This window comes from Macaca nemestrina, chromosome X (genome assembly GCF_043159975.1).
Source record: "Macaca nemestrina isolate mMacNem1 chromosome X, mMacNem.hap1, whole genome shotgun sequence".
Lineage (NCBI taxonomy): Eukaryota > Metazoa > Chordata > Mammalia > Primates > Cercopithecidae > Macaca > Macaca nemestrina.
In genome coordinates this window covers 5,115,633-5,134,719 of record NC_092145.1, presented here as the reverse complement: position 1 = coordinate 5,134,719, position 19,087 = coordinate 5,115,633, and the positions used below count along the sequence as shown (strand labels likewise).

The 19,087-nt window shown below is 44.0% G+C and overlaps 1 protein-coding gene across 8 annotated transcripts in view; it reads left to right on the top strand.

Annotated features, from left to right (window-relative positions):
- The window catches only part of LOC105495894 (myotubularin related protein 1), a 77,692-nt gene that overhangs the window by 54,891 nt on the left and 3,714 nt on the right, over positions 1–19,087 (top strand). For all 8 annotated transcript variants that reach the window (XR_011618102.1, XM_011765815.3, XM_024797320.2 and 5 more), the window contains 2 exons: positions 8,387–8,500; positions 13,366–13,542. Coding sequence is in view for 7 of the 8 variants with exons in the window: in XM_011765815.3 (XP_011764117.2) it covers positions 8,387–8,500; positions 13,366–13,542 (291 nt within the window). In the remaining variant the exon portion in view is untranslated. The remainder of the gene's footprint in view (positions 1–8,386; positions 8,501–13,365; positions 13,543–19,087) is intronic.

Below are 19,087 nucleotides of genomic sequence, written 5' to 3'. Positions count from 1 at the left end.
ATAACTAGAATAATTAATGCAGAGAAGGCCATAAACGAATGGACAGAGATGAAAACCATGACACAAGAAATACGTGACAAATGCACAAGCTTCAGTAACCGACTCGATCAACTGGAAGAAAGAGTATCAGCGATTGAGGATCAAATGAATGAAATGAAGCGAAAAGAGAAATCTAAAGAAAAAAGAAGAAAAAGAAATGAACAAAGCCTGCAAGAAGTATGGGATTATGTAAAAAGACCAAATCTACGTCTCATTAGGGTGCCTGAAAGTGAGGGGGAAAATGGAACCAAGTTGGAAAACACTCTTCAGGATATCATCCAGGAGAACTTCCCCAACCTAGTAAGGCAAGCCAACATTCAAATTCAGGAAATACAGAGAATGCCACAAAGATACTCCTCGAGAAGAGCAACTCCAAGACACATAATTGCCAGATTCACCAAAGTTGAAATGAAGGAAAAAATCTTAAGGGCAGCCAGAGAGAAAGGTCAGGTTACCCACAAAGGGAAGCCCATCAGACTAACAGCAGATCTCTCGGCAGAAACTCTACAAGCCAGAAGAGAGTGGGGGCCAATATTCAACATTCTTAAAGCAAAGAATTTTCAACCCAGAATTTCATATCCAGCCAAACTAAGTTTCATAAGTGAAGGAGAAATAAAATCCTTTACAGATAAGCAAATGCTTAGAGATTTTGTCACCACCAGGCCTGCCTTACAAGAGACCCTGAAGGAAGCACTAAACATGGAAAGGAACAACTGGTACCAGCCATTGTAAAAACATGCCAAAATGTAAAGACCATCGAGGCTAGGAAGAAACTGCATCAACTAACGAGCAAAATAACCAGTTAATATCATAATGGCAGGATCAAGTTCACACATAACAATCTTAACCTTAAATGTAAATGGACTAAATGCTCCAATTAAAAGACACAGACTGGCGAACTGGATAAAGAGTCAAGACCCATCAGTTTGCTGTATTCAGGAGACCCATCTCACATGCAGAGGCATACATAGGCTCAAAATAAAGGGATAGAAGAAGATCTACCAAGCAAATGGAGAACAAAAAAAAGCAGGGGTTGCAATCTCAGTCTCTGATAAAACAGACTTTCAACCATCAAAGATCAAAAGAGACAAAGAAGGCCATTACATAATGGTAAAGGGATCAATTCAACAGGAAGAGCTAACTATCCTAAATATATATGCACCCAATACAGGAGCACCCAGATTCATAAAGCAAGTCCTTAGAGACTTACAAAGAGACTTAGACTCCCATACAATAATAATGGGAGACTTCAACACTCCACTGTCAACATTAGACAGATCAATGAGACAGAAAGTTAACAAGGATAGCCAGGAATTGAACTCATCTCTGCAGCAAGCAGACCTAATAGACATCTACAGAACTCTCCACCCCAAATCAACAGAATATACATTCTACTCAGCACCACATCACACTTATTCCAAAATTGACAACATATAATTGGAAGTAAAGCACTCCTCAGCAAATGTACAAGAACAGAAATTGTAACAAACTGTCTCTCAGACCACAGTGCAATCAAACTAGAACTCAGGACTAAGAAACTCAATCAAAACCACTCAACTACATGGAAACTGAACAACCTGCTCCTGAATGACTACTGGGTACATAACGAAATGAAGGCAGAAATAAAGATGTTCTTTGAAATCAATGAGAACAAAGATACAACATACCAGCATCTCTGGGACACATTTAAAGCAGTGTGTAGAGGGAAATTGATAGCACTAAATGCCCACAAGAGAAAGCTGGAAAGATCTAAAATTGACACTCTAACATCACAATTAAAAGAACTAGAGAAGCAAGAGCAAACACATTCGAAAGCTAGCAGAAGGCAAGAAATAACTAAGATCAGAGCAGAACTGAAGGAGATAGAGACACAAAAATCCCTCCAAAAAATCCATGAATCCAGGAGTTGGTTTTCTGAAAGGATCAACAAAATTGATAGACCGCTAGCAAGACTAATAAAGAAGAAAAGAGAGAAGAATCAAATAGACGCAATAAAAAATGATAAAGGGGATATCACCACCGACTCCACAGAAATACAAACTACCATCAGAGAATACTATAAACACCTCTACACAAATAAACTAGAAAATCTAGAAGAAATGGATAAATTCCTGGACGCTTACACTCTCCCAAGACTAAACCAGGAAGAAGCTGAATTCCTGAATAGACCAATAGCAGGCTCTGAAATTGAGGCAATAATTAATAGCCTACCAACCAAAAAAAGTCCAGGACCAGATGGATTCACAGCTGAATTCTACCAGAGGTACAAGGAGGATCTGATACCATTCCTTCTGAAACTATTCCAATCAATAGAAAAAGAGGGAATCCTCCCTAACTCATTTTATGAGGCCAACATCATCCTGATACCAAAGCCTGGCAGAGACACAACAAAAAAGAGAATTTTAGGCCAATATCCCTGATGAACATCGATGCAAAAATCCTCAATAAAATACTGGCAAACCGGATTCGGCAGCACATCAAAAAGCTTATCCACCATGATCAAGTGGGCTCCATCCCTGGGATGCAAGGCTGGTTCAACATACGCAGATCAATAAACGTAATCCAGCATATAAACAGCACCAAAGACAAAAACCACATGATTATCTCAATAGATGCAGAAAAGGCCTTTGACAAAATTCAACAGCCCTTCATGCTAAAAACGCTCAATAAATTTGGTATTAATGGAACGTATCTCAAAATCATAAGAGCTATTTATGACAAACCCACAGCCAATATCATACTGAATAGGCAAAAACTGGAAACATTCCCTTTGAAAACTGGCACAAGACAGGGATGCCCTCTCTCACCACTCCTATTCAACATAGTGTTGGAAGTTCTGGCTAGGGCAATCAGGCAAGAGAAAGAAATGAAGGGTATTCAGTTAGGAAAAGAAGAAGTCAAATTGTCCCTGTTTGCAGATGACATGATTGTATATTTAGAAAACCCCATTGTCTCAGCCCAAAATCTCCTTAAGCTGATAAGCAACTTCAGCAAAGTCTCAGGATACAAAATTAATGTGCAAAAATCACAAGCATTCTTATACACCAGTAACAGACAAACAGAGGGCCAGATCATGAATGAACTTCCATTCACAATTGCTTCAAAGAGAATAAAATACCTAGGAATCCAACTTACAAGGGATGTAAAGGACCTCTTCAAGGAGAACTACAAACCACTGCTCAGTGAAATAAAAGAGGACACAAACAAATGGAAGAACGTACCATGCTCATGGATAGGAAGAATCAATATCGTGAAAATGGCCATACTGCCCAAGGTAATTTATAGATTCAATGCCATCCCCATCAAGCTACCAATGAGTTTCTTCACAGAATTGGAAAAAACTGCTTTAAAGTTCATATGGAACCAAAAAGGAGCCCGCATTGCCAAGACAATCCTAAGTCAAAAGAACAAAGCTGGAGGCATCACGCTACCTGACTTCAAACTATACTACAAGGCTACAGTAACCAAAACAGCATGGTACTGGTACCAAAACAGAGATATAGACCAATGGAACAGAACAGAGTCCTCAGAAATAATACCACACATCTACAGCCATCTGATCTTTGACAAACCTGAGAAAAACAAGAAATGGGGAAAGGATTCCCTATTTAATAAATGGTGCTGGGAAAATTGGCTAGCCATAAGTAGAAAGCTGAAACTGGATCCTTTCTTTACTCCTTATACGAAAATTAATTCAAGATGGATTAGAGACTTAAATGTTAGACCTAATACCATAAAAACCCTAGAAGAAAACCTAGGTAATACTATTCAGGACATAGGCATGGGCAAGGACTTCTTGTCTAAAACACCAAAAGCAACGGCAACAAAGGCCAAAATTGACAAATGGGATCTAATTAAACTAAAGAGCTTCTGCACAGCAAAAGAAACTACCATCAGAGTGAACAGGCAACCTACAGAATGGGAGAACATTTTTGCAATCTACTCATCTGACAAAGGGCTAATATCCAGAACCTACAAAGAACTCAAACAAATTTACAAGAAAAAAACAACCCCATCAAAAAGTGGGCAAGGGATATGAACAGACATTTCTCAAAAGAAGACATTCATACAGCCAACAGACACATAAAAAATGCTCATCATCACTGGCCATCAGAGAAATGCAAATCAAAACCACAATGAGATACCATCTCACACCAGTTAGAATGGCGATCATTAAAAAGTCAGGAAACAACAGGTGCTGGAGAGGATGTGGAGAAATAGGAACACTTTTACACTGTTGGTGGGATTGTAAACTAGTTCAACCATTATGGAAAACAGTATGGCGATTCCTCAGGGATCTAGAACTAGAAGTACCATATGACCCAGCCATCCCATTACTGGGTATATACCCAAAGGATTATAAATCATGCTGCTATAAAGACACATGCACACGTATGTTTATTGTGGTACTATTCACAATAGCAAAGACTTGGAATCAACCCAAATGTCCATCAGTGACAGACTGGATTAAGAAAATGTGGCACATATACACCATGGAATACTATGCAGCCATAAAAAAGGATGAGTTTGTGTCCTTTGTAGGGACATGGATGCAGCTGGAAACCATCATTCTCAGCAAACTATCGCAAGAACAGAAAACCAAACACCGCATGTTCTCACTCATAGGTGGGAACTGAACAATGAGATCACTTGGACACAGGAAGGGGAACATCACACACTGGGGCCTATCATGGGGAGGGGGGTGGGGGGAGGGATTGCACTGGGAGTTATACCTGATGTAAATGACGAGTTGATGGGTGCTGACGAGTTGATGGGTGCAGCACAGCAACATGGCACAAGTATACGTATGTAACAAACCTGCACGTTATGTACATGTACCCTAGAACTTAAAGTAAAAAAAAAAAAAAAAAAAAAAAGCCAGGCATGGTGGTGTGCACCTGTAGTCCCAGTTACTCGGGAGGCTGAGGCAGGAGGATTGCTTCAATCCAGGAGTTCAAGGTTACAGTGAAGTATGATTGTACCAGTGCACTCCAGCCTGGGTGACAGAGTGAGACCCTGTCTCTAAAACAATAAAAAAAAAGGTGCAGAATTTTATTATAGATTACTGTGCTATGTATTTTTGGAAATCATACTTTTAGGTAAAAGGTACAGCTTTCAGGAGAAGAGGCCAAAACAAACTATGAATTGTAGCGACCTAATCTTTCATTTGTATTACTCCACCTGCTACTGTTTCCCTCATTGAGCTGTTTTCTGAGTTGAGCTTAATGCCATGACAACCCCTGAGTACAAATGGCAGCCTTGACCCAACATGAGTAGATGGAGCCTTTGTTTTCCAGTTTTCATGGGTACCGATGGGCTTGGACTGAGCCCTGCCCACTTTGACCTCCCATATCTGGTACCCAGTGGTCAGAATAAGGCTTGTTGTCACTGACTCTAGAACACACCTTCCCAAGCTCCCAGATCTACAATGCAGGCTCAGGGGCTAGGAATGAAGACTCATTTTCATAGTCTGTTTGGGCTGCTGTAACAAAATATCGTAAGCTGAGGTGGTTTATGAACAACAGAAGCTTACTTCTCACAGTTCTGGAGGTCGGGAAATCCAAGATCAAGGCCCCAGCAGATTCAGTGTCTGGTGAGGGTTTGCTTCCTGATTCATAGATTAGCTGTCTTTTCACTGTAACCTGACATCATGGAAGGGACAGGAGAGCTCTCTTGGGCCTCTTTTAAAAGGGCACTAATCCCATTCACGAGAGCTCTACCCTCATGACCTAATCACTTCCCAAAGGCCCCACTTCCTCATACTACACCTTGGGGATTAGAATTTCAACATAAAAATTTTGGGGGGATACAAATATTCAGTTCATAGCACTTATATGGCTTGAAAATATGTCAGTAATTTGCTATCTTGTTAATAAACATTTATTTTTAAAAGTTTGAGAATTATAAAATATAGGACAAAACCCTGGATCTTTCACTCCTATCCTTGATTTAATAAGGCTTCAGTACACAAAAATGTCATATATTTGCTTACAATTCACAAATTCTGTGGTGCCAATAATTTATGAATAGGGCATAACTAAGCAGCATAGAGAAGTCCTGGGAAGATTGGACATAGTGTGCCTGGCCTTTTAAAAGATAGCCATTTGAGCCGGGCACGATGGCTCATGCCTGTAATCCCAGCACTTTAGGAGGCTGAGGTGGGAGGATCACTTGAGATCAGGAGCTCAAGACCAGCCTAGGCAACATAGCTAGACCTTGTCTCTACAAAAAAAAAAAAAAAAAAAAAAAAAGAAAGAAAGAAAGAAAGAAAAACTAGCTGGGTTGTGGCAGTAGTCCCAGCTACTTGGCAGGCTGAGGTGGGAGGGATTGCTTGAGCCTTGGAGGTTGAGGCTGCAGCGAACCACAATTGCACCACTGCACTCCAGCCTAGGCAACAAAGTGGGACCCTGTCTTAAATAAATAAATGCATGAATGAGAGAGAGAGAGAGAGAGAGAGAAATAGAGAAAGATAGCCGTTTGAAATGTGAGGCCACTGTCAGAGTTGCAAGGGGCAATCTTAAAGGCTCCAAGAAAGGATTAACCAGTAGAAATTGTTAGCATTTTAGCCAGAGACATCACATCGTTGATTTAGTTCATCTAAGAACAAGGATGCCAGTAAGAACCAGCAGAGTTAGTTTCCACAGGTTTCTGAAGCAGTAATATTCTGATGGGATTCCTTAGAAGAGAGTTGTGTGTTTCTATGAGAGCAATCCTTAAGATGGAGAGAGAAGCAAATCTTAATCCACGGTATCTGAGTGTAATTCCTTAATTAAGCTAATGTAATAGCCTGGTGAAGAAAAGAGTTTCAGGTGGAGTTTGGACAGTCCTGGATTGACCATTGTTCTAATAGAAAAGCCTGTTGCTAGTCTAGTAAAGTAGTAAAGCTAAACTAAAAAATAAACTTGTCTACCAGTGATCCTGATATGATCACTCTGGAGACGTGAAGATTTGTAATGATAGTGTGCACACAGCACTCTGATTGAACACTAGGTTTTTAAGTAAACTGACTTAAATACCAGTATGCTGGGTAGTACTGTTTGGCTTTGCTTCATTTAGTAGGTGATGAATATTTTACTGTGTTTTTACATTAGTTCTGGCACATGGTAAGCCCTCAGTACATGCCTGCTGTTATGGTGATTATTATCACTTCCAGATCATCTCATGGCCACAACACGCCAGCTACTGACTAGAACCTGCTGGCAATGGTAATAGTCTTCATTGGAATTCTGCAAAACCCCATCAAGAATTACCTAAAACTATCAAGATGATCTGTGGTTTTGCTTCCTCACTCTGCCAATATGGTGAATTACAGTAATTGATTTGTTTTGTAACATAGATTTTCATATGTTAAGCCAGTCTTACATTCCTAAAGTAAACCCCACTTGGTCATGTTGTATTACCTTGTTAAAATATGTTGCCAGGTTCAGCTTGGTCATTTACACTGGTAAGAAGTCAGGGGTGCTGTAATCCCAGCACTTTGGGAGGCTGAGGCGGGTGGATCATGAGGTCAGGAGTTTGAGACCAGCTGGACCAACATGGTGAAACCCCGTCTCTACTAAAAATACAAAAATTAGCTGGGCGTGGAGGCGTGTGCCTATAATCCCAGCTACTCAGGAGGCTGAGGCAGGAGAATCACTTGAACTGGGAGGCAGAGTTTACAGTGAGCCAAGATGGCACCATTGCACTCCAGCCTGGGGGACACAGTGAGACTCTGTCTCAAAAAAAAAAAAAAAAAAAAAAAAAGAGAATTCAGGGCTGTATGGTCATGGAGTTGTCTTTGCAGGAAGGTTCTTAACTAGGAGTTGTTTATTTAATAGATGCAGAGCTATTTGGATTTTCTATTTCTTCTTGAGTCACTTTGGGTACATGTTATGACTGGATCTACTGCTCCCCCTACCCCCAGCCTGGGATGTGGCTGCAGCGGGGAAGCTGGCATAATAGCAGGGCTCCCCTCATTTGTTTCCCTTCTCTCAGGGTCACAGTCCAGTACTGCCTGTTGCCAATGTCTGAAAACAGTCATTTCTTACATTGTATCCAGCTTGCTAGATGTTTCTGGCAGAAGGGTGAGTCTGGGCTCTCTTCTACTGCCATGGTGAGAAGTGGAAGCTACATAAGCTTTTCTGGGCATTGAGTACATACAACAAATTGAGTTGCTTCTGGTTGTTTCTCAGCCAGATCTATAAGTTTGGACTTAAAACTGTAGGTAGTTGAACTTTACTTGGGCTCAGTCTTCCTTTAAATCTTTGACTATATTCCATGTTATAGTTTCGCTGTCTTTCATACAAAAGTAATATTACTTTTAGAAATTGGACTCTATGACTAAACCTTGTTTTTCTCTTCATTTAAGTTTCCTTCAGCATTCGAGTTTAATGAGCTATTCTTGATTACAATTTTGGATCACCTTTATAGCTGTCTTTTTGGGACCTTTTTGTGCAACTGTGAACAGCAGCGATTCAAAGACGTAAGTATACTGCGTCCTTGTCTGTTGCTTTCCGTGTGGCTCAGGCACCTCTTCTAGGAAGTGCCACTGTAGGAGGGCTGAGGGGAGGGAGGACTGTGCTCTGGTGCTATTGCTGACTGTAAATGCACTCCCAGGGTTCTGGCCAGCCCCACTGCATGTATCTAACACAAGCCCCTTCCTTTCTAGGCATGGGGGGCTGGGACCCAGCGAGCCCATGGCTCTTTCAGGAGTAGATGAGTGCTAGACCCTGGACCTCCTGACTCCAAGTTCATGTAGTCTCCACTGCACCAACTCCAAAGCTGTGGGATTCTGCTTTTCGTCCTCTGTGGTGTTGGCCAGATTGTACTTGAAGGCCTTGGAAATGGAGTCTGCCGATTAGCCAAAAAGCCCACTGTAGGTAGCAAGCTGACACTTTTTTACATCAAAGTAGTAAAGAAGCAGTTACCAAACTTTTCAGAGTTACGTCTCGCCTCTTTCTTTTTTCCTCAGTGTGGGATAGAAGAAAGACGTGGTCAAAAGTGAGAAGACATTGGAAAAAGGCAACTTAAGGAGTATGGTCCCGTTAATAGACAAGGACTACTGCCTGTGAGCCGAGTATGTTAGGACAATATAGAATTCAGGAGAAAACAGTCTGTCAGTAACACCCACCTCCCCCTCTCTCAGCAGCGTCCCCACAGTTGACAGCACCCTCATTCTGTGACCCCACCTTGTCCTGCCTCTTCCCTGCCTCCTTGGCCTCCCCTGCTCAGTCTCCTCTGACTGGCTGCCATTTTAACCAGTCTCTAAAGTTGGAGTCACCTGGGCCCAGTCCCAGGTCCTCTTCTCCCCTCAACTCTTGTTCTGTCTTTCTAGGTGACTTTGTCTTGCCTCAGGGACCTAAATGCCTTTTCCTGCTCCTCCCCTACTCAGTACACAGCACCACTGGCTATCCAGATGCCAAGGCCAAATACACAGGAGTCAGCTTCCACTCCTCCCTCACCCTCACTCTGGCTACCACACCCAGTCCCTTGGTGAATGCTGCTGACCTTGTCCTAAAGTATATGTATATATGTATATATATGTATATATATATATATATATATATTTTTTTTTTTTTTTTTGAGATGGCGTTTTACTCTTGTTGCCCGGGATGGAGTATAGTAGTATGATCTCAGCTCACTACAAGCTCTGCCTCCCGGGTTCAAGCGATTCTCCTGCCGCAGCCTTCCGAGTAGCTGGGATTACAGGCACCCACCACCACATCTGGCTAATTTTTTGTATGTTTAGTAGAGAGAGGATTTCGCCATGTTGGGCAGGCTGGTCTTGAACTCCTGACCTCAGGTGATCCACCTGTCTCAGCCTCCCAAAGTGCTAGGATTACAGGCCCAAAGTATATTCTTAATCTGCCACTTCTTAACTGCCTTACAGCTATAAGCCTAGCTCAAGCCCCTACTGTCTCATGCCCCTACTGTCTCACATCTGGACTAAGGCAGAAACCCAGGAATGGGCTTCCCTGATTCTCTTTCTGACCTTCAGTAGTCCATTCTAAACATAGCAACCAGAGGGAGCATTCAGTAACTGAAATCTGATCATGTGCCTCTCCCCTGCTTCCCACTGCAGTTAGAGTAAAATCCACACTGCTGCAGGCCCAGCGTGATGGGGACTTGTTAACCTCCTAATAAAAACAAAAACATTTTTAAAAGAGTGATTTTATGTTATGTGAATTATATCTCAAAGCCATTTAAAACAAATAAAACCAGAAACAGAAGAATGAAGTTCATATATAGACTTTTAACCATGGTTTTATCTTTTTTTTTTTTTTTTTTTGAGAGGAGGAGTGCAAAATTCATTCTTAAATGAGCTCTCTTGATACATAATTTACATACCGTAAAATTCACCCATCTAAAATGTACAATTTCATGGTTCTAGCATATTCACATATTTTGCTGCCATTACCAATATCTAATTTCATGAAATTTCTTTATTTTTATTTCTATTTTTTGTAGTGATGGGAGTCTTGCTATGTTGCCCAGGCTGGTCTCAAACTCCTGGCCTCAAGTGATGCTCCTGCCTCGGCCTCCCAAAGTGCTGGGATTATAGGTGTGAGCCACTGTGCCTGGCCTAATTTTATAAAATTTCTGTCACCCCCAAAAGAAATGGCATACTCAGTAGCAATTACTTCCCATTTTCCCCACCCTTATCCCCTAGCAACCATCAATCTGCTTTCTGTCTCTATGGATTTGCCTATTCTGGACATTTCATAGAAATGGAATTATACAATAGGTGAACGTCTATGACTGTCTTCCTTCGCTTAGCATAACGTTTTCAAGCTTCATCTATGTACCAATACATCCTTGTTATGGCTGAGCAATATTCCATTATATGGATAGACTGCATTTTGTTTATCCATTCATTAGTTGATAGAAATTTGGGTTGTTTCCACATTTTGGCTTTTAGGAATAATGCTACTATAACCATTCATGTACAAGTTTTTATGTGGACATATGCCTTCATTCATTTATACCTGCAAGTGGAATTGCCGGGTCATATGGCAACTATGTTTAACCTATTGAGAAACTACCAGATTGTTTTCCAAAGCAGTTGCACACACGAGCAATGTCTGAGGCTTCCAATTTCTCCACATTTCACCAACACTTACTATTTTCCTTTTTAAAAAATTATAGCCATCCTAGTGAGTGGGAAGTGGTATGCTGTGGTTTTAGATTTGCATTTCCCCAACGACTAATCATGTTGAGCATATTTCCATGTGCTTATTGGCCATTTGCATATCTTCTGTGGAGAGTGTGTATTCAGATCCTTAGTTCATTTTAAAATTGTGTTGTTTGTCCTTTTTATTATGGAGTTGTAAGAGTTCCTTATACATTCTTTGTATATTCAAGTCCCTTATAAGATACATGATTCGCAAAAATTTTATCCCACTCTATGGGTTTTTTTTTTTTTTTTTTTTTTTTTTTTTTTTTTTTACTTTCTTCATGGGTGTTCTTTGAAGCACAAAATGTTTTAATTTTGATAAAGTGCAATTTCTTTTTTCTCTTGCTGCTTACACTTTTGGTATCATATCTAAGAAACCATTGCTTAACCCAAAGTCATGAAGATTTGCTCCTATGTTTTCTTCTAAGAACTTTATACTTTTAGCTCTTACATTGAGGTCTGTGATCCGTTTTGAGGTAACATTTGTATACAGTGTGAATTAAGGATCCAACTTCATTCTTTTGTGTGTTGGCTTTCTAGCTGTCCCAGCACCATTTGTTGGAAAGATTTTCTTTCCCTCATTCAATTTTCTTGTCACCCTTGTTGAAGATCAGTTGACCGTAAATGTCAGAGAGTTCATTTCTGTGCTTTCTGTTCTGTTCCATTGATCTGCATGTCTGTCCTTACGCCAGCACCACTGGCATTGATTACTGTAGCTTTGTGATAAGTTTTGAAAATGGGAAGTATGAGTCCTCCTACTTTGTTCTTTTTCAGGATTATTTTAGCTCTTCCAGATCCTTTGAATTATTGTTGGTGTCTCTCTTATAAATAAATGTATAAAAATTGAAATGGTCCTAATTGAATGTTCCTGTATTTAGATAGCTCATGGGAAGTCAGCAGCAGAATGGGAGAAAATGCTGTTGGCCTTGCCATTTTCTCATTTGACTTTGTCGTGCTTGATCCATTGTTTAATATTTACCTGCCTCACCATGCCTGCACATTTGGGTGTTTTTGTTCAGATGAGCAATGCAAGTAGGTGCAGTGTTTCTGAATAGTGTACTACAAAATTAGGGGAAGAAGAGATAACTTAGTAATATATTTACTTGTCTTTATAAAGCTTCTCCAGCCTGCCACCACAGCACATTTTCCTCCAGATAGCTCTGATTTTCCAGCACAAGGAATCTTAACTGTAAAGTCTATTCTCATTTCTCAATATTAAGAGTCACAGCTGGGCGTGGTGGCTTGCACCTATAATCCCAGCACTCTGGGAGGCCGAGGCGGGAGGATCACTTGAGGTCAGGAGTTCAAAACCAGCCTGGGCTACACGGTGAAACCCCATCTCCACCAAAAAATACAAAAATTAGCTGGGCGTGGTGGTGTGTGCCTGTAGTCCCCAGCTACTCGGGAGGCTGAGGCAGGAAAATTGCTTGAACCTGGGAGGCCAACATTGCAGTGAGCCAAGATTGTGCCACTGCACTCCAGCCTTCGTGACAGAATGAGACTCCATCTCAAAAAAAAAAAGGAGTCACAAAAGCTCTATTTTCTTTTAGAGGCAGGGTCTTGCTCTATTGCTTAGGCTGGAGTACAGCAGCACAGTCATAGCTCACTACAGCCTCAAACTCCTGGCCTCAAGCAATTCTGCCACCTCAGCCTCTTGAGGAGCTGGGACAATACTTGGCTAATCTTTAAATTTATTTATTTATTTATTTTTTGTGGAGACAAAGTCTCACTGTGTTGCCCAGGCTAGTCTCAAACTCCTGCCTCAAGCAGTCCTCGCAATGTGGCCTCCCAAAGTGCTGGCCTTATAGGCTTGAGCTACTGTGCCCAGCCCACAAAAGCAAACCTTCCACCAGAATTGAAAATTGCATTTGTTGTTGGTGGACCCTGTCATCCTGTGGTTGTTAGAAAGTTCTCACTCTGCCTTTCCATAGCCACAGTTGTCAGATGCTACCTAACTTCAGCAATATGTTTTTCCAGGACAGCAAGCAGTGCGTTTTCATTCATCCCGCCATCAGGCCATGAGTGGGAAGAAGGTGGGGCTGGGACCTAGTAAATGTTCATGAAGTTTTCAGCGTTTGAATTCACTTCATTATTCAAGTCCTTTTCTTCGTGTAATACTAATTCTTGATGATATGAAGAAAAGTTTATTTCCAATGTTCTTTTTTGTTTTTCAGGATGTATATACAAAGACGATATCTTTATGGTCGTATATCAATAGCCAGCTAGATGAGTTTTCTAATCCCTTCTTTGTGAATTATGAAAACCATGTGTTATATCCTGTTGCTAGTCTGAGTCATTTGGAATTGTGGGTAAACTATTATGTACGATGGAATCCACGGAAGAGACCTCAGGTATCTTTTTGTTTTTCTTTTCATGAATGAGACAGTATGCCTTTTTTTCCAAGTAAAGATGGTGGTATGAAAATGTGTTAATGGTAGATATTAACATACCATACTAACGTCTTCTGCCCTTGCCTGTCAGGGTTCAATCCTTTGCATTCATGTTCCAGGAGGTTCTGCCCGTACACCAACTCTGATGCTGTTTGCTGGGTTAAAGTTAAAAACCTTAGCACTTCTGTCTCGTACTGATGAGGTACATAAAATGCCATGTGTTCCAGTGCTTGACCCTTTGTCTTATAAACTACTTTACTGCAGGTCTGGAGGGTGAGGTGGCAGCCCTTCTCCCTGTTTCCACATAGACGTGGTAGAAAGACGTGGAAAATGCATCAGGTTACAGTACATAGACCCTGTTAGTCCAGCAGTAGGAGGGCAGGTTGCTGAGTCACAGAACAGGTGCTCCTTTGAAGAAGGGGGAGAGTTTGCCCCTCCCTGCCACACTTTTTCACTACAATATTTTCTGAGATTGAACAAAATTAGAGAATGGTGCACTACAGGGGCCAGTCTGCCAAGCCTGTGTCCTGTCTTTGTGTTCAGTGGCTGAGCTCTGGCTGCGGGTTCCTGAAGGGCTCCCCACATCCTCCACTGTGTTGTGGTTTGGATTCCGTCCTGCCCTGCACCCCCAGTCTCCACCTGGGTGGCCAGGGCGTGATTGGTTCTGGGTGGTGAAGAAGACGGGTAGAGGCAGCCTGTACCTCCATGGACAGGTAACTGTCTGCTGAGACTTTGCTTTTTCTTATTTATTTATTTATTTATTTATTTATTTATTTATTTATTTATTTATTTTTTGAGACGGAGTCTTGCTCTGTCACCCAGGCTGGAGTGCAGTGGCATGAGCTTGGCTCACTGCAACCCCTGCCTCCCAGGCTCAAGTGATTCTCCTGCCCCGGCCTCCCAAGTAGCTGGGATTACAGGTGCACAGCACCATGCCTGGCAAATTTTTGTATTTTTAGTAGAGACAGGGTTTTGTCATGTTGGCCAGGCTAGTCTCAAACTCCTGACCTCAGGTGGTCCGCCCGCCTCGGCCTCCCAAAGTGCTGGGATTATGGGCGTGCACCACTGGGCCAGGCCTGAAATTTTTCTTTTGAGTTGAATACTCTCAGAGTTTAACTGCAGTCCATCAGGAGCGTGTATGCAGGGCATTGTTTAACAGCATTGCTCTGTCAGCCAACGATACAGAAATCTGTCTTTCCTCTCCATCCTCCTGCTCCCCCATCCCTCTCACCTAGGGTATTCCTGATCTCCATATCATCTCCATGCTCCACTAGCCATGGGGCAGTCTGAACTGCTCATGTTCCTTTTCAGCTGCCTGGCCCTAGAACCTCAGGGATACGTCACTATAGTACCCCAGCCTGCCAGCTGGAAAGCTCCCTCACTGGTAGCCTTAGCTCCATGATCCATCTGCTGGGTGTGCCCCGCTGCCCCAGGCTGCTGCTTGGCCACTCCTTACCGGATCCTTTGCCCTCTACCACAGACCAGGCTGGTCATCACTTGCCTCCTCTTTCCCAGATGGCTTTCTGTTTTGTTCCACACAGCTTCTGCTGCAAATGCTTTTCTCCTCTGGACCCTCTTGAGTTGGCCCTGCCACCCTTACGACCTCAGGAGTGTTTTCCAGAACACTGTGATCGGTGCTCACTCAGCCCAGTACTTGTACGCTGGGCCTGGGGAGGTGGGAAGGAGTCCTGGCTGTGGGCGAGCTCCTGCATCCCAGGGTTGCCCTTAGCCACATCTCCCCTGTACATGCCCTGCCCCTGCTTGAAGCAGATGCCCCATGTGAATGAGCTACCCTTTGTGTCTTCACATGTATGAAAACAACTAGTGTTTGATCACCTCTTTCAGCTCTTCCCAGAGTCTTCCTTGGATAGGAGAGACTTGCATCTGTGTCCCCCTCCCACTAGCCAGGGAGCTGCTGGGACTCATGCTGCCCTGGAGCCTTTCCTGTTGAGCGCCCTCTTCTCTGTTCACCTAGTGCTCTGGTGGCCCTATGTTTATTGCCCAAACTAGCCTACTTTGAGAAAGAGAGCGGAGGTGCTGGTAATAATCGGTCTGCAGAATTCCCCAAGGTATTCAATACTGCATTGGCGTATTTGCCTGCCTGCTGCTGCACCTACAGACCACAGGCTTTGAAACCACAGGGCCCTCAGGATCTAACATGGTGTTTGGCAACTAACAGAGACTCGACAAATGTGACTGACTGAACGCATGAGTGAATGAAGAGGCGCGCCCCTCAGCTGCAGGCCAGTTCCTCCCGCACATCTGCTCTCTCCAGCCCCTTGAACCTGCGTTTATTCCTGCTACCTCTGGTGGCTCTTGCCCCTCAGCCTACAGAGGACTCACACCTGCCCACCCTAAACGTGTCCTGTCCCCACTGGCCTCTCCCTCAGGTCTCCCCTCCACACCCAATCCTCTGGGATATTGGAACAGCCTTCTACCTACTCTCCCTGCCACATTCTGCCTTGAGTCCACGTTCCACCTTCCTGCGGAGAGGCCTTTTGCTCCTGCTTGACAGCCCAGACATCACCTTCTGTGGCTGCCCAATGGCTCCAGCTCCCCACGTCCTCCGCCACTTGGCTACCATCTGAGCTTCTGGCATCATCTTAGCTTCCTTCTTCCTCTTTAAAAAAAAAAAAAAAATTACATTTCTGGCCGGGCACAGTGACTCACGCCTGTAATCCTAGCACTTTGGGAGGCCGAGGTGGGCAGATCACGAGGTCAGAAGTTTGAGACCGGCCTGACCAGCATGGTGAAATCCTGTCTCTACTAAAAATACAAAAATTAGCCAGGCGTGGTAGTGCACGCCTGTAATCCCAGCTACTCAGGAAGCTGAGGCAGGAGAGTCGCTTGAACCGGGGAGGCGGAGGTTGCCGTGAGCCGAGATGAGATCGCGCCACTGCACTCCAGCCTAGGCGACAGAGTGAGACTCCGTCTCAAAAAAAAAAAAAAAAAAAAAATTATATTTATCTCTCCCTTTAGACTTCCTGCTCTGCAAGACTAGTCCCTGCTTATTATTAATTGATCTTTTAAGTTATTAATCTAATAACTGCTTGTCATTAGATTGAATCCTTCCCCAAATGAGAATTGAGTTTGAAGGCGAGCTGTCTTTGAAATGGCCCATGTGCCCAGAAACTATCAGTGAGCATGAGAGGTTGCTGGTCCCATTAGCATCTTCTGTCCTGGCTTTCAGCCCAAGACGTCTATGTGCAGGGTGACCTGCTGCCCTGTCACTGGAGTCCAGGTCCAGCACTGCTCTCCTTTCTGACCTCAGGTGCATTATTTAAGATGCTAAACACAGGGGCCCATCAAGCACTTCTTGCCAGTCAGTGGTCAACTTGGGAACCAAAGCCTACATCCCCCTTCCAGCACCTTCCTCTTCACTGGTGTGTATTTCTGCTTAGGCATTTTGCTGAGTTTTTCCGTCCTGGGTGGCTTCTATTTCATCTGTTTTAGCAACAGGGAAGACGGGCTACAGAGTGTCAGAAGTCACTGTGTTATTTAAATCACACAGGGTTACCAGGTAATATTCTTGGTGACTCAAAGGACCAGGTGGTTGGTGGAATGTCATTAACATTAGCAGAAAATCCAACAGAACTATGCCTGATCTGAAGTGCCTTTGGCTAAACGGAGCCTCTCGATTACTGCAGGAGGCCCCCGTGCCCCCGCCATGCTCTCCCTTGTGCAGCAGGTTGCAGAGGTGAAGACATGCTGAGCAGCAGAGAGGGTTAGAGTGGGGTCCCACAGGGGCACACCCAGGCTCAGATGCTTGCCCCCCACATGAGGCAGGGAACAGATCTTTCCTAAAACCTACAAACTGCGTGACAGATCTGTTCCCAGATGTGGCCAGATTCTCACACACGTAAGCGAAGTCACCTGCAATGATGATGATGGAAACCACAGCAAAAGCGCCTGTAAGCTGCAGTCCTCTTGTGTGCCAGTGGGCTGTGTACACACATGACCCCAGTTAACACTCCCAGCAATTAATTCCACGATGCAGAGAATGAGGGAAGGGCCAGACAAGCAGTGACTTGGTTGAGATCTTGCTGCCCAGTGTGGGTAGTTGTGGAAGGATGCCCCCGACGGGGTCAGATCCCGTCTCTGCAGTGACTCACCGCCTGATCTGCGGCAGGGTCCTGAGCCTTGCTGGGACCTCACAGGGGATTATTGATCAGGAAGTGAATCCATTCCAAGTGCACTGTGCTCGGAGGGTAATAGGTGGGTGGTCCTGCTTTTTGCATTCTCCCTCCACTGTGCTACACAGAAGAGAGAACCAAGAAAGAGTACATGGGCCACAGCTTGTTATCCTATATGCAATAGGCATGTGTCGGACACCTCCTAGGTGTGGACAACAGTGTGTTGGGGAATGGGCTGGGCCTTGGTGATGATGGATGCTGGGGAGGTAGGTTGGAGTTTGGACTTCATTCCAGGGTTTGTGGGAACCATCCCAGGGTTTGCATGACAAAGCCAAGTGTATGTTCTAGAAAGCTCACTCTGGCGGCATCGAGGTGGATGGGAATGGGGGTTGGGGAGTGCAGTGAAGACAGGCAGAGATCAGTGGCTGGTGTGGGTGTCCAGTGACAGGGCCTGAGGAGCCAGGTGGGGCAGAGAGGAGGAGGAAGAGAGGGGAGGGGAGGGAGTACGGGGGTAAACAGCAGGGGAGATGCAAGCCTGTTGGGCCTCTTTTCTCTGAGAAGGCAGTAGCTCAATTGGCTGCCGAGAAAGGGGTTCTCTGGGCATCCATCAGAGGATGGCTGGGTGTGGAAGGCCCATGGGCATCCTGTTTCCTTTGGGACTGTCTTGCCTTATGTCTTGTGATGCTAGCACCCATGGGGCAAACATGACTGGCCCTTAGATGGGAATTTTCTCTAACGCAATCCTCTGTTTAAGCCTCCGAGTTTTCTATTCCTTCAGGCATGCCCTTGATTTGTTGCAAATGAACATATGTGAGTAGGCCGGCGCGGTGGCTTATGCCTGTAATCCCAGCACTTTGGGAGGCCAAGGTGGGCAGATCACTTGAGGTCAGGAGTTCGAGACTAGCCTGGCCAACATAGTGAAACCCCATCTCTATTAAAAATATAAAAATTAGACACAGTGGTGGCGGGCACCTGTAATCCCAGCTGCTCAGGAGGCTGAGGCAGGAGAATCGCTTGAATTTGGGAGGTGGAGGTTGCAGTGAGCTGAGATCGTGCCTCCAGCCTGGGAGAGAGAGTGAGACTGCACTCCGCCTCAAAAAAAAAAAAAAAAGAAAAAGAAATATGTGAGAAAAGATGCCAACAGCTGGTGAAGAAGTGATAGCAGTGCGTTTGAGCAGTGCTGGGCCTCTGCCCTGGGTGTGTGTCAGTGGTGTATTTCCCTGCGTGTCTTGCTTCTTGCTGAGGCCACATGCCTGTAGATGGATAATGGGAGCTTGATTGCAAGGCCTTCCCTTATCTGATCAGAATTAAATGATCCTACAGACAGGAAAATACACCAGATGGGTCCTAAGGGTAAGAGAGGAGCTGGTGCC